Source organism: Hemiscyllium ocellatum, chromosome 24, assembly GCF_020745735.1.
Source record: "Hemiscyllium ocellatum isolate sHemOce1 chromosome 24, sHemOce1.pat.X.cur, whole genome shotgun sequence".
NCBI lineage: Eukaryota > Metazoa > Chordata > Chondrichthyes > Orectolobiformes > Hemiscylliidae > Hemiscyllium > Hemiscyllium ocellatum.
This window is the reverse complement of record NC_083424.1, coordinates 12,795,634-12,812,118: the sequence shown is the minus strand read 5'-3', so window position 1 is coordinate 12,812,118 and position 16,485 is coordinate 12,795,634. Positions and strand designations below refer to the sequence as shown.

Here is a 16,485-nt window from a genome sequence, read left to right as displayed (position 1 = left end):
AAGTCCTAGAATGTCCAACCTCTCCCTATAATTCAAGCTCTTCAATCCTGGCAACAGCGCTGTGAATTTCTTCTGCAGTCTTTCCAGCTCACCTTCCACCCTACCAACCTTCACATAAACCAAATCATCTGATGACATTTCTGCCACCTCCAAATGGACCCCACCACCAGGGATATATTTCCCTCCCCACCGCTTTACACCTTCCGCAAAGACCGTTCCCTCCATGACTACCTGGTCAGGTCCACGCCCCCCCGACAACCCACCCTCCCATCCTGGCACCTTCCCCTGCCACCGCAGGAACTGTAAAACCTGCGCCCACACCTCCTCCCTCACCACCATCCAAGGCCCCAAAGGAGCCTTCCACATCCATCAAAGTTGTACCTGCATATCCACCAATATCATTTATTGTATCCATTGCTCCCAATGCGGTCTCCTCTACATTTGGGAGACTGTACGCCTCCTAGCAGAGCGCTTCAGGGAACATCTCCGGGATACCCGCACCAATCAACCACACCGCCCTGTGGCCCAACATTTCAACTCCCTCTCCCACTCAGCCGTGGACATGGAGGCCCTGGGCCTCCTTCACCGCTGCTCCCTCACCACCTGACGCCTGGAGAAAGAATGCCTCATCTTCCGCCTTGGAACACTTCAACACCGGGGCATCAATGTGGACTTCACCAGTTTCCTCATTTCCCCTTCCCCCACCTCACCCCAGTTCCAAACTTCCAGCTTAGCACTGCCCCATGACTTGTCCTACCTGTCTATCTTCCTTTCCACGTATCCATTGCACCCTCCTCTCTGACCTATCACCTTCATCCCCATTCACCTATTGTACTCTATGCTACTTTCTCCCCACCCCCACCCTCCTCTCATTTATCTCTCCACCCTGCAGGCACTCTGCCTCTATTCCTGATGAAGGGCTTTTGTCCAAAACATCGATTTTCCTGCTCCGCAGATGCCTGAACTGCTGTGCTTTTCCAGCACCACTCTAATCTAGAAACTGATTTCCAGCATCTGCAGTCATTGTTTTTACCCAACTTAATAACATCCTTCCTATGGCAAGGTGACCAGAACTGAACACAATTCTCCAAGTGCGGCCTCACCAACATCCTGTACAACAGCAACATACCTCCCAAAATTCTATCCTCAATGCCCTGAGTGATGAATACCAATATGCTAAAAGCCTTCTTCACTGCTCTGTCAACCTGTGACTCCAATTTCGGAGAACCATACACTTGAACTCCAAGGTCCCTCTGTTCCACTACACTCCTTAAGGCCCTACCATTCACTATGAAACTCTCACTTTGATTTGACTTTCAAAAATGCAAGGCCTCACACTTATCTATATTAAACTCTACTTGTCATTTCTCGGCCCACTTACCCAGCTGATCAAGATCCTGCTGCAATTTCTGATAATCTTCCTCGCTGCCCCCAATACCTCTTATTTTAATGTTCATTTGCAAACTTACTAATTATGCCTTGTACATTCTCATCCAAATCATTGATATAGATAACAAACAGCAATGGGCCCAGCACCAACAAGTTTAGTTTGTGTTCATTGTACTTACAAAGCATTGCTTAAGTCCACAGTATCCAATTTGGCAATGTGATTGTAATTCAGCATTTAAGGATTTGGGTCCAACCAAAATAATTGGATAAGTATTGCTTCCCACATAACACACCAATTTGAAATGATAAAGGTTTGCTGGCAAGATTCTATTGAATATTCATGCATAGTGTGTTGGAATGCCTTCATTCATATTGGCTCAGTGAAGGAGAGCTGGCAGATTCCTCTACCTTTGAAGATGGCAACAAACTCAACTGACCAGAGATCTAGAGGTGGTGGAAGGAAATGGATGGAGCAGGTTTTTTGGCTGCCTGCATGCAGAACAAAGGAAGTCATGCATTGCAGGCCGAATCTTATGGGCAAGGGCAGGCATGTTTGAGTATGTGAAAGGATCAGGAATCCATTAACCAATGGTGTGTCTCAGTCAAAGAGCCAATAGAGTCCAACAGGTTTCTGTAATCCATCAACGTTCCTAACAAATCAGTAGAAGGTAAGATCACAGCTATAACATGGTGTGATCCACAAGGGAAGTCAGCCCCAGAGGGTGAGAGCTCCCAGCTTCAGCTTAGGTAACTGGTGTTAAAGAAATTACATGTCAGAAAGTATCGATTGACTTCTGATGAAGACTGCTTGGCTGCATTTATCTTTATGGTCAGCATTTCAAAATATTTTGCCACTCATGTCTTAAAAGTAAAGTCTAATGTGCCTCCACTTGCTCTCACCTGAGTGTTCAGCAGATCACTTTCTAGCAGGCATGTGAGTCAAAACACATGTGAGTGCACATGCAAGATTACAGTGTTTCATTCCCACCATAAGGTGACCTCTGGGTCACACTGTCATATAAAAAGGTATTTCACAGTAAATGGAAACTCCTGATGGAACGAGAGAAGAAAACCACTTGCAAGAGATATTAGTGGACTTAACTTCCAACTTCCCAAAAATATACAGAGCAAGATAAACAAGAAGGTGTACAAAATGGCACTTACTTCAAAGTTTAGCGAATAGTTCAGCTAAAAAATAATTACGATCTGGTAATAATATTAAAACTTTCAGCACTGTGGTTTCAGAGCTTCTAAAGGTGTCCTCAGAATAACAACAAATCCACAACAGAATGATTGCTTCTTGCACACAGTTGGTGAGACTTTGTTTTGTCCTTCATTTCAGGTTAAAACTCTGAACCTGTCGGAGGGGGAGCAGCTCTCCATTCGTGGATTGGAAGACGACAACTGGATTGTTTTAGCCAACCAAATGCTTCTAGTTGAAGGCCAGGTTATCCGCAGCCCAACCAATACCATTTCGGTGCATTTCCGCTCATTTCAATATGGAGGTATTGGAACATTCCAGCTCCACTATCAGAGTAAGTAATAAGCACACAGTGGTGGAAACGTAGAGCAAAGAACATGTTGGTCAAAGCTACAGTGTATGTGAAATGCACAGTGATATCCAAATGAGACTTTGAGGATCTCATTTTGAAGGATTATTTGTTTTGCTATATAAATGATCAAACACTTCAATTTAGTTATTTCAATTGATTAAACTGTATCTTTGTACTTTCAGACATATGTGCACCAGTTGACAAATTGCATTGAAAATTCTGATTTTCCATCATGCCTACACGCACAAAGAAATGTAACTTTAACAGTAAAATGCAGAAAGACATTGCATACGAGCATCCCAACAGCATCAGTGTATCACTCAGTACCAGTGTCAGTGTTAGTTTTCCTCTTCGTTGGTATTCTTGCAAATTGTCCTGATGAGTGCAAGAGAAAAGCTTCAGCAAAATGTGTCTTTTTTCACAATACTGTGACAATTGTTCGCTTAGATTAGATCCGCACAAAACATAACAACTGCCTGTTTAAAATCTTCCATATTTGTGCATATGTGATGGGAAAACATTAGCTGTGATCTCACCAGTCTGTGGAAGGTGTGTTTGGGGTGATGGTTTTTTGAGTGTAGAAGAGTTTGTCTGCAATTTTAAAAGAAACTTTGTTGTTAACATATAAATGTTGCCTTTGGGCCAATTTAGATACTGTGCTATTAGGTTTTTCCAGTGTTTTGTATCTGTACATTTGATAAAAAGGTGGTGATTATTGAGGAAGTGGCTGAATTCTCCCAAATACAATACTATGTGATTCCAAATGCCCCATAGATTGATGCAAATACAGGAAGTAATGCTACAATGGACAGAACCTCATCGGACCCTGAACAATGTGAGGGAAATCTGCAAGAATGAGGAGAGATTGGACAAACTTGGTTTGGTTTCATACGAATATCAAAGGATAAGGGGTGACCTGATAGAAGTGTACAAAATTATGAACGGCATGGATAGAATGGTTAGTCAGCCTTTTGACCAGAATAGAAATGTCAATTACTAGGGAACATAGGTTTCAGGTAAAAGTGATAAGATTAAAGGAGATGCGAAAGGCAAGATTTTTACGCAGTGGGTGGTAAGTGCCAGGAATGGGCTGCCAGAGGAGATGGAGGAGGCAATTACAATAGCATTGTTTGAGGGGCATCTTGACAGAAATGTGAATAGGCAGGGAAAGGAGCAATACAGATCATGTAGAGACAAAATGCATATTCATGACAGCATAATATATCGGCACAGACTTGGTTGGCCGAAGGGACTGTTCTTGTGCTGTACTGCTCGTTGTTCGTTGTGCTAATCGCATGAGACGTTGGGTGAGGGATGGGAACAACTCACTGCTTTTTCAACGTAAAGTCTGGATGTTGAGACAAGATTTGCACTCGGGCAGGGTGAGATGCCTATTAACGGGGATTATTAGTAATTGTACATCTTGTATCATTAATATGCATGCACCATGAAAAATCGAAACTCCAAGAACACCAGATCCAAGATGCTTGAGACAATACCTGGAGGCAATACTCCAGATCACTTTGCCCTTCCTGATTGTCATTTTGGATACCCAACACGAAAATCTCAGGGTACACTGAAAGTCTGCACTTAACACCCATCTGAACACTGGCATCTGACATGTGCCAGCTTCTCTGCTCCCTCATGGCATCTTTCCAATTCACAAACAGGACACTTTGGTATGATAAAACTGTGCTTTGGGATGCTGAGACACCTCTATCTGTAAGGCTGCTGCAAGGAGACTTTGTGCACAGGGTCATCACTCAGCTGACAGTTTGACCCAATGATAACATTAGCCCAACCCCCAATGTTAGCCCTCACCATAACCTTAACATGAATCCTAACTCTAACTCTAATCCTAGCTCTAACCTTAACCCTGATCCTAGCTCTAATCCTAACCCTAACCCTCGCCCTTGCCCTAGTCTTAACCCTAATCCTGGCTCTAGATGTAGTCCTATCCCTAACCCAAGCTCTAACCCTAATCCTTGCCCTAACCCTTATCCTAGCCCTAGCCCTAACCCTAAGACTAAGCCTAACCTTTTGTTGACCATCCCACAAAATTCTATCAAGCACAGACTCCAATATCAATCCAGAAGCTTGGGCGTGGTCATTCAGCCACTTGGGGTGAACAGGGTCAGGATACTCTCCTCATGGTGGGATTGAGGAGAACATCAGGCAGACCACCCATCTTGGCTTTTTCTGCTCAATTGTGATTCATTTTCTTCCAGACTGAGAGAAAGGGAGGGATTGTCTGTGATGGAGGTATGTGTTAGTGTGGATGTTGATGGGGGAGAAGTAATGAGCTGTTCTGAGTGAATGAGTAGACAGCACACAGGCCATGCAGGATTCAGAGGATGAGAGTGAGTATGAGTGAGAGATGACAATGCATGCAACAGGGAGAGCAGAGGAGCATGAGCTTTAGTGGGAGATGGGTGCAGGAGCAGAGATAGAATGAACGTGTGATAGCAAAAAGAAGGTGGCCGGGTGGACGAGATCATCAACCTTCATTCGTCACTGCTGGACATTCCTCCAGATGGCTGAGACCACAATGACCCCAACTGGTGACCTCAAACCAGGCTGGCAGGGGGTTCTGACCATGTGGTCTCCCCATGCTAGTCCTGGGGGGAGGCGACATCCTACATTTGTCCCATTGCATCCATCAGGACCTCCAGGTCCCTGTCCACAATGTGAGGCGACAGTGTTCTCTTATCTGCCACATCTGGGGCAAAGGTCATGAGCCATGCAGAGAAACTCTGACAGCGTTTGTCTGGGTGCCCAGAGAACTTTCAACAATGGGATGTCAGTCTATTCTGAGACATCTCTGCACTGTTGAGTTCTTCAGGCTACAGGAGATAGAATCAGGCTAGCATTAAATGTGATGGGCACTCTAGGGTTAGGGTTAGTAATTAATGGGGGCAGGTTTGGAACAATGATATGAAAAAAATCTTGCCAGGCCTCATGAAGAGAAATCCTCCAGGAAACCGAACACTGCCAAAAATAACAGTAAGATTCAACTTTGTGACTTATTACATGAATTATTGAGAGTGAAAAGGAAGCCAGCGCAAACCAAACAAAAAAGCCCCTGAGAAAATATATTTTGTGCCCAGCTTCGAACATCTGCAGTATTTTGCTCTCTTGTTATTTGTTTATGCTGAGCATTTTTAAATGTGGTTAGTTTCAACTCAAAATAAAAATACTATTTATCTCTCAGCTTTAAAGTGTAATTTTCCTATTATCAAAATCCATTCTCTGAATAGAAACTACATATTATTGCAAGTGAATGGGTTTGTGCTAATTTACTGAAAGACTTTTGCAATTACTGAACTTCAGTGAGAAGCCATGCATCGTGTAACAATAAAATATGTCATTGTTAGCTCAGGATATTCTCATTAGTACATGGGATTATTATTTGTGAGGTTTATTTTGTGCAGTTTCTGCCCAGATATTTCATAGGGTCAGATTCTAAGGAGTGGAGCAGGTTGCTATATGTAATTGTCTGAAAGAATATCAAGATTATGAAGAGTATCAGACTAAAATTGAAAATTTGAAGGGGCTTCATAAATAGAGGCATGGAGTACAACAGCAAGACATTTTGCAAAATCGTCAACTCCACTATTATAATCGTGCACAATTTGGTGCTCAAAAGGTAAGAATGAGAAGGTTAAACATGGTTGCAATTAGACACCCCGAAACTGGAAAAGTACCAGGGCCCATAAACTAACCCCTGCTGTCCATTCTGAAAAATTGTCAGAATTTCACCTCATGGCAGGCAGCTCGGTGGCTCAGTGGGTAGCACTGCTGCCTCACAACACCAGGGATCCTGGTTTGAGTCCTGCCTTGGGTGACTGTCTGTCTGGGGTTTGCACATTCTCGCCGTGTCTGCATGGGTTTCCTCCAGTTTCCTCCCACAGTCCAAAGATATGCAGGTTAGGTGAATTGGCCGTGCTAAACTGCCCAGTCAGAGGTAAAAAAAAGGGCAGAGGAATGGGTCTGGGTGGATTACTGTTCAGAGGGTTGGTGTGAACTTGTTGGGCTGAAGGGCCTGTTTCCATACTGCAGGGAATCTAATCTAAACTTGGCAGCAAATTTACAAACCAGATGGGTTCAGACAGTTGCTAAAGTGAGGGATAGAATTGATCATTAGAAATTGAGTTGAAGTCTGAAGACAATGGTTTCAATCTTTCCAATATTTAATTTCACACGTTATTGTTCAGTAACAGATTTTATAAGAAATCTGAAAGAAAGTTCGAAACAACAACATTGACAGTCCTGGGTAGGCTGAACTTTGTCATTTCCATTTTATCCACCTGAGGCCAGAGCTATGGATTTACAGACAGGTTGGATTAGAGAGTTATCATTTCTGCTGTCCCATATGAATCGATCCTCATTGACAGTGAATGTGCACTGTGATCAGTTACCATCCATCTTGTTGAGCATAGCACCACCTTTTCAAAAAATAGTGTTCTTTCTCAACACATACAAACCCAATCATTCTACAAAATGTTGACTTTTAGACCATAAGACCATAAGACATTTGGCCCATCGAGTCCACTCCGCTATTTAGTCATGGCTGATGGGCATTTCAACTCCACTTACCCTCACTCTCCCCATAGCCCTTAATTCCTTGCAAGATCAAGAATTTCTCAATCTCTGCCTTGAAGATATTTAACATCATGGCCTCCACTGCGCTCCGTGGCAATGAATTCCAAATGCCCACCACTCTCTGTCTGAAGAAATGTCTCCTCATTTCTGTTCTGAATTGACCCCCTCTAATTCTAAGGATGTGCCCACGGGTCCTAGTCTCCTCGCCTAACGGAAACAACTTCCCAGCGTCCACCCTTTCCAAGCCATACATTATCTTAATTTGGAGATGCTGGTGTTGGACTGGGGTGTACAAAGTTACATATCACACAACACCAGATTATAGTCCAACCGGTTTAATTGGAAGCACTAGCTTTCGAGCGCCGAAAGGTGATGAAGGAGCAGTGCTCCGAACGCTAGTGCCTCCAATTAAACCGGTTGGACTGTAATCTGGTGTTGTACGATTTGTAACTTTATGCATTATCTTGTAATTTTCTATTAGATCTCCCCTCAACCTTCTAAACTCTAATGAATACAATCCCAGGATCCTCAGTCATTCATCGTATGTTAGGCTGACCATTCCAGGGATTATCCGTGTGAATCTCCGCTGGACACGCTCCAGTGCCAGTGTGTCCTTCCTGAGATGTGGTGCCCAAGATTGTACACAGTATTCTAAATGGGGCTAACTAGACCTTTATAAAGTATCAGAAGCACATCTGTTACTCTTCAAAGAATTCTAACATGTTTGTCAGGCACAACCTCCCCTTACTAAATCCATACTGACTTGTTCTAATCTGACTCTGCACTTCCAAGACTTTAGAAATCTCATCCTTAACACTGGATTCTAGAATTTTATCAACAACCGAGGTTAGGATAGTTGGCCTATAATTTTCCATTTTACCAAGCAGTGAAAAATTACTTACCTGGCCTCTGAGGGCACCTCAACTTGGAGGCTCCCTCTCCTTCCTCCTGCAGCTCCTGCAGTGGCCATCTGTATTGGGGGGTGGGGGGGCGGGGCACTGCTGAGTTTGATTCCGGCCTTCTGATTGTGCCAATAGTTCAGAGAGGAAGGTTAGCTCCTCCATTGGACCATAGTTCCTGCAGGGACCTCTTTACTGGCTGCAGCTGGTCATGTACCACCCAAAGCGCCACCATTTGGAGTCAACATCCTGTTTGACTCCCAGATACATCCTAGGATCTGACATGATTCTGGCCTACTTTCTGCATTCATGGTTGAAACTTGTCATCATGTGCAGCTCAGTGTCTTTGTGTGATAGTTTAGTTGTCACAAGTCAAACAATTAGTCCCAAACGTATGTCATGTATCAAGGTAGGATACTATTTGTTGAACCTTTCACAATGTTCTGATATTGTAGGTGAAATATTATACCAAATCTTTGCATCTTATTTTTCTAAATGATTTTTAAAATGGTAAGTTCCCAACCCACATTGAAGTTGTAAGTTCAAGTCGCTTTTTACCGCACTGCCATTTTATGGTAGCCCTTGTCAGCCACATTCCTGACAATTGCAGAAAGGTGTCGAACTCAGCGAGTCAGGTGGTTTATCAGGTAGCTTCGTTGGTCACCAAAGTCAGTCATGTGGCAATTTTCCAAATGCTTATGACAGGTCAATCTCTGAGGAAATGGTCTCGCTTGGGCTTCCAGGCACAGATGCAGCTTAACAGATGGTCATCAGCAAGGAAGGTGGGTATTTGTTTCCCTAGTTTTGAAGCCAGGAGGAACAGGTTTGCTTCTTGCAGGTCCACTGCACTGCCAAGGGTAACTGCCAACTGAGAGGCAAGCTGCGTAACATTGATCTTAGCAAAACAGCCAAACCGCCAGTGAAGCCAAGGCAGAAGTGACAGCTCATCCTCATGATGGTGGCCATGGCTCCACTTGGGCCATCCTCAGTGCTTTCTGTTTAAGCCTTTGTGCACAGCCAACATTTTGGACCTGTAATCAGGTCTCTGCCCCATTAACTCTCTTTCCGTCCTCAGTAAGGTCGCTGCTGGTATCCTGATCTTGGCATTACTTTGAATGGGTCTTTGACACAGAAGATGTGAAACTCTTAAGGGCTCTCATTGAAATGAGCTGGCTCACAGGAGGATGGGAGTCTACGTCTCTTGCCAAACTCGGGACTAATTGATTAATCGAACATTTGGCTTTAAATAAATAGCAAAGGACAAAGTGAGGGGTGATTTTGAAGAATAATGAGGAAGTTTTTTTTGCCATCCCAGCCAAGTTTTAAAAGTAAAATGTTGCTCCATGAGTCACAGTCCCTCATTCCATTTCATTTCTGGTCTTTGCAGGTTTCATTCATGCTGCAGTGTTAATGTCCCTGTATCTGAGCCAGGAGGCCAGGGTTCAAACCCCACTCCCCCCTCCAGAGGTGTATAATAATATATTTGAACAGGATAATTTAAATAAAATATATAAAGCAGACCCACTGAATTGTAAACACAGATCATTTACTGGTGGTGGTTAATCCCTGGAGCATCAGGGGCTGAGGGGTGATCCTATAGAGGTTTATAAAATCATGAGGGGCATGGATAGAGTGCGTAGACAAGGTCTTTTCCTTGGGGTGAGGGAATCTAGAACAAGAGGACGTAGGTTTAGGGTGAGAGGGGAAAGAGTTAACAGGGATCCAAGAGGCAACATTTTCACACAGAGGGTGATGCATGTATGGAATGAGCTGCCAGAGGAAGTGGTGGAGGCTGGTACAATTACAGAATTTAAAAGGGATCTGGATGGGTATATGAATTGGAAGGGTTTTGATGGATATGAGCTAAGTGCTGGCAAATGGGACTAGATTAATTGAGGATATCTGGTCGGCATGGACTTGTTGGACCGAAGGGTCTGTTTCCATGCTGTATATCTCTATGACTCTATAACTGTCTGTCCCAGGCTGGGGCTATCCTGTGTACACCAAGATTAGTGGCACTATTTTGGTGTTCAATAATAAATGATGTCCCTTTCCAGTTAAGCTTCCTGAGTTATTACAATCTGCGAAACATTTGGTACAAGATTTCTATTCAGTGAAATAGAATGGAAATGGATGATTTTCTGCAAGATTCCATCAGAATAATGTGAGATCAAGCAGACAACATATTGTGACTGAGACCAATTAAAGAGACTATATACAACAACAACACATTTAATGTCGTTTATTGTCCCAACTTGTTTAACGGGAGTGTAACAAACAGAATTTCACATTCATTACAATGACTAAAAACCTGGTCAAAGAGGTGGATTTATGATATTTCTAACTGGCCTGTTCAGATACGTTATGACACACCTCTGAGGCAGGTGGGTCTATCTGGTTCAAAGGAAGAAGCACTACACTATGCCTAAGAGCTGTACAAGGTGAATTTTAACAGCGTCTTAAATGGGGTCATGTGACAGGGAGATTTAAGGAGGGTGCTAACAGCTCAGGAAGCTGATGGCACGATCATCAGTGGAAAAGTGGTTGAAACAATACAAGGGATCAAGATTGGAGATGTACAGATCCCTGGGTGGGATAGAGGGCCGGAATCAACAAGGAAAAGGTATTGGAAAAATAAAAATATAATTGTAAATATTAAAATCTAGTCATTGTGCAATTGTAACCCCTGCTTGGACTGTTGCTTCCTGTAGTATTTTGCGCCTTTGTGATTATAAAGCCTTTAAACAGCATTTCTATAGGTTTACTGTCAATCTGCATCTCACAGTTGTTGAGAAATGAGGATTGCATCTTTTGGGACTCAATATTGAGTTCAACAATTTGAGGGCATGAGCACCTTCTCCCATGTCCCTACCCCAACCCACACACATCAGGCCTTGTCATCACATGGGCTGCTACCACACACAACCCACTGTCAGCCAATAATGGTCTGAATTAACAGCTATGCATGCTCCCAGGCTGATCTTTACCCTGTCCTTTGTCTGTCCAACTGCTATTCTCTCTTTATGGGGTTCATCTCCATCTATCATTTATCCAAACCTCTTCCCCATCCCCACCCCACCTTCAGCATATATACCAACCTTTTCCTAGCTACAAGCAGCTCTAAAAAAGCATTAACTCTGCTCTCTCTCCACAGCTGCTCCCAGACCTGCTGTGTTTTCCCAGCAATTTCAGTTGTTGTTTCTCACAGCTGATGTTTGTTGATTATTTATACATTCACATGATTTATCTCGGGTTGCCAAACTTTCCAGGAATTCCCTGGAAAAATGTTCAGGAAGTGAAGAATGGTCTCTTAGAAATAATTTGGTATGGAAGGGAGAACACACAAGCATTAAGAAATGGATGTATTCAATGAATTCTCTCTAATACTTCCATTGTAAGGATACTGGGGTTGATGGATAAGGCCAGATGTGAGATGAAGCCTTCGGGAAAATGTTAAATCAGAGTTGGCAACCCTAGATGTAACCTTTCCTCAACACAGTGTGGCTGATGATATTCATGCTAAGAAGGACCAAGGGCTATTTGAGTACAGATGAAAGATTTCACTGTGAATCTGTCTATTTGCAGTATACATGCTGAGCTGTGACTTTCCCCGGAGACCAGATTATGGTGATGTTTCTGTGTTGGATCTACATGCTGATGGCACTGCACTCTTCCGTTGTAACTCTGGTTACCAGCTGCAGGGACTGCAAACTCTGACCTGTATGAATGCTTCCAAGCCACATTGGAATGCCAAGGAGCCAAATTGTATTGGTAAGTTAACTCCCTTTTACTTATTTTTTTTTCCCATTGATTCCAACTCCTTTTCCTTCATAAAGATATCTCACTCCCTGCTTCACCTTTGTAGACATGCATTAGCATGGAAGAACTTTCATTGTCAATTAAATGTTTAACATCCATTTTCAACATCATGGGAGAGAGGTTATCATTACCAATGGGCCGGCCTTGCAAACATGGGGATTACAAAAGTGAGACGCTAAGAATCCTGCAGTGAGTAACTCATTTCCTGACTCCCCAGAGACTGCCTACCATCCACAAGGCACAAGTCAGGGATGTGATGAAATAACCCCCACTTGCCTGCATTGGTGGAGCTTCAAGAACTCTCAAGAAGCTTGACACCATCCAGGACTAAGAGAGCAGCTTGACTGGCACCACATCTACAAACATTCATTCCCTCCAACACCGACGCTCAGTAGCAGCAGTGTGTACTACCTACAAGATGCATTGCAGAAATTCACCAAAGGTCCTTAGACAGCACCTTCCAAATGCTTGACCACATCCAACTAGAAGGACAAGGGTCAGCCCACAGTACAGGTACTACAGTGGTTCAAGAAGGCAGCTCACCACCATCTTCTCAAGGGACATTGAGAGATGGGCAATAAATGCTGGCCCGCCCAGCCATACTCAAGTGCCATAAGTGAAAAATAAGAAAAGTAAGAGGCTCCGCCACCCTCATCGATGACAGAATCGACTGTTCTAGTTCTTCCCCCATTTCTCTGTCAGTGATGCAACCACAGTTTCACAGGGGATCCTGATCATCTTGCATTTTCCAAGATGTCAGTCAGAAATCCCCCAAGAGGTTTAGGACCAGTAAAGGTGTATTGTGGACAATTATCGTGTACCAGATGCTTTTAGCTGCATGCTGACAAAGTATTGCAGAGTACTAGTTGAGTGTAGGCAAATCTAGACTGTGGAGTAGCAGTGCATTGTTATAAATGGATGTTGCCATGAGCTAACTGATATTCCAGTGTATTAGTTGAACCTCGGACATGCCAGTTGTGAATTACTGTGGACTATCAATACTGATTAGGTCCTCTTGGTGTTGGGCACGACTTTGTACTGAGCTGCTAATAAATGTTTCCATCCCATATATCTTCTAATCACCGTCCAGGACTAGCATGGATGGGATTTGCTCTGGAAATGGTCATTAATGGTCTTTGTGATATTCATGGATTGCACCTTCAGTGTGAAAGTCAGAGTGAAAGTGGTCGATCTCAGTTGCAGGGAGCTTGAGTAGAGGAAAGCGTGAAGAAAAATATGAACATCACCAACAAACAGTGACATTTTAAATATGTATTTTCAAAAGGTCTTGCTGCTGAATGCTTTGAGACAGCCCTTTAAATACATCAGGTCAGATTTTAAGTTTTGATGGTGGCAGAAACTTAGTAGCAGCCAACTTCATTGAAGTCACCGGGAAGGAAAGTGGAACGGAGAGGGCATTGGCCAATTGACTAATACCTGATTACTACCTACACTGAAAATTAAAATCACTCTATGTGATAGCTGCAAATAGCAACTCCTACTGCAATTTAAATATAGCTAATGACCTATCTCTCTGAGGACTCACAAGAAAATAACACAGTAAATGCAAGACACAGTGCACTGTAGTTGAAAATTAACTTTGGCTCCATATCTTCTCCTAAAGGGAAGCTCCATTAACTGTGTTTGAATATATTCGTCTATTCAATGTGTTCTGAAAATTCCCAGTTCAGGATTTTCCACGTGAACAGGTTGCTTTGCAGACAGATGTTTCCTTCTTAACCAAATAGTCAAGGATATTGCCCCTCACGGAAGTTGAGACCAGAAACATCTCACATTCCATTCAAAGTATATGCCAAGTTACCTATTTTCAACAGTGGTGCTACAATGGGCGATACTGTTGACTTTGGTGACTCTGGATTAAGAAAGGGTCATGATTCCTGTTCTTGAACGGTTTCCTAATGTGGCAAATATTGTGGTAGATACACAGGATAGGGGTGTCCTCATGCATTATGGGATGCAGTTAATCAGCAGCCCATTTATCACCTCTCCACAATTTTTTTTTGTTTCCAAAGACGTCAGCTGGTTCACTCTCACCCTGCCGACATCATCGCACAGAATTACACCCCTGCCTGTGCAATGTTGTGTGGGAATGAGCTCAGACTTGGCTGTGATTCACTCCATGGATCAGGAGTCTTTGAACACACAGATATGACAAATAGCTGTAAATGTACTACCTCCAGTTATGAAACCACAACCCTGCAGACATCTCAGCATTCAGACAGGATAAAAACTCAAGGGGGGACAAAGCACAAGTTTACCTGATAGATAATAATCCTTTCATCTAATGTTGACTGTCTTTTGCACTTGTTTTCTCTCTTTCCTTAGCACCCTGTGGTGGATTTATATCCAATGCTACCATTGGTAGAGTACTGTCACCAAATTATCCTGCAAACTATAGCAACAACTTAAACTGCACTTGGATAATTGAAGGCACAAAAGGCCAAAAGTTCCATATGCACTTTGAAAAGGTTTCTCTGGCTGGACAGGGAGACAGGTAAGATGGACTTTGGAGCATATTCCTCATTCATCTGATTTTAACCTTATGGTGGTATTACGTGTGTGTTTAGATGTGTGTTCTTGCCAGTCATTGTGAGTCTTCGGGTGGGAGCACTGTCTATGATAGGGTGTTGCCCATTTAAGTGAGGGTGTTGTTGGTCATCATTCACTCCTACAGGGGGCTGGTTCTGACAATGGTGCTCTTCCAGGGCAATCTGAAGGTGCAATTCTTCAGATTTCCGTGCACCAATGTGGACACTTTAATTCTTCAGCCACATGCAAACTGTTCTCATTATTGAAGCTAATCCGCATGATATGAGATTTGGCTTGCATGATTCCTTGTGCCTTAGTCTTGATCCCCCACCAGATCTATACCCAGGCACTGGGGAAGCCACTGAATGAAGCTGTTTGGTTGGGGATAAGGCATATCAGTGCTATAAATATAGGCTGACACTCCAGTGGTGCTGATGGTGCACTGCGGTGTATTGAATTTCAGGTCAGAGATTAAATCCAGGCTTGATCTACCCTTTTAAAAAGGACATTAAATATGGGAGGACAGCGGGAATAGATTTTGCGGAGCTCACAAAGGCAGAAACCAGGTAACCTAATTAGATGGGGCAGAACATCATGAATTCCTGTTGGTAGATTGAAAAACAGAGACAAATCTATGTATTCACAATATGTGATACATTTCCATGGTATGAACATCCATGTCAGTCCGGCTTTGCTTTTAAGTTTTTAAGTTGGGTCATGCTTTCAAGATCCAATCAGTGGCATGTGAGAATCTTGTTGTAGCCACTTATGGGTTTGTTGACAGGTGACACCCACCCACCTGAGAGAAGGGCTCCCCTCCACAGCAGTGGCTATTTATTGTCGAATTCAAACCTTGTTAAAACAAAATGTTGCCTCGAGGACGCAGCTTAAAGCTGTTTCCTGGTGGGACAGGCCTCCTGATGAAGGGCTTATACCTGAAACGTCGACTCTCCTGCTCTTTGGATGTTGCCTGACCTGCTATGCTTTTCCAGCACCACACTTTTCAGCTCCATGTCCTAATGACCCTCCGTCTTGGCAAGTCCATCCACTTAGACAATGAGCATAGTCTCTGACTATTAATTGGTCAATTGAGAGAAAACCCCTGCCAGGTACCTACACCCAACCCAACTCTGCTGACACTGGGCACCCTCTGGGGTGGCACGGTGGCTCAGTGGTTAGCACTGCTGCCTCACAGCGGCAGCGGCCCAGGTTCGATTCCAGACTCGGGGGGACTGTCTGTGTAAAGTTTACACATTCTCCCTGTGTCTGTGTGGATTTCCTCTGGGTGCTCCGGTTTCCTCCTACAGTCCAAAGAGTTGCAGGTTTTAGTGGATTAGCCATACTAAATTGCCAATCATGTCTAGGGATGTACAGACCAGGTGGATTAGCCATGGGAAGGGCAGAGGAGTGGAAGGCTCTTCAGAGGGCAGGTATGGACTTGATGAACTGAATGGCCTGCTTTCGCACTGACTTGAATGTAAGATTCATGAGCAGACTTCACATCCAGAGGCTTTTTCTCTACTCTGCCTGTTAAATGACTGTGAAATCATGCATATCATAAGCATGATGTCAGTCAAGGGAGTACAGTTTTTCATTGTGAGTGAGATTATGTGCTTCACTGAACATTGCTGCTTCACTTTACAAAATTTCTGTTAAATCCAAATATCTGTTCA

The 16,485-nt window shown here is 43.5% G+C and overlaps 1 protein-coding gene across 1 annotated transcript in view; it reads left to right on the top strand.

Moving 5' to 3' along the window:
• Nucleotides 1-16,485, top strand: part of LOC132827442 (seizure 6-like protein) — a 184,936-nt gene that overhangs the window by 88,283 nt on the left and 80,168 nt on the right. The window contains exons 4-6 of the mRNA XM_060844130.1: nt 2,732-2,924; nt 12,029-12,214; nt 14,609-14,777. Of these exons, the coding sequence (XP_060700113.1) occupies nt 2,732-2,924; nt 12,029-12,214; nt 14,609-14,777 (548 nt within the window). The remainder of the gene's footprint in view (nt 1-2,731; nt 2,925-12,028; nt 12,215-14,608; nt 14,778-16,485) is intronic.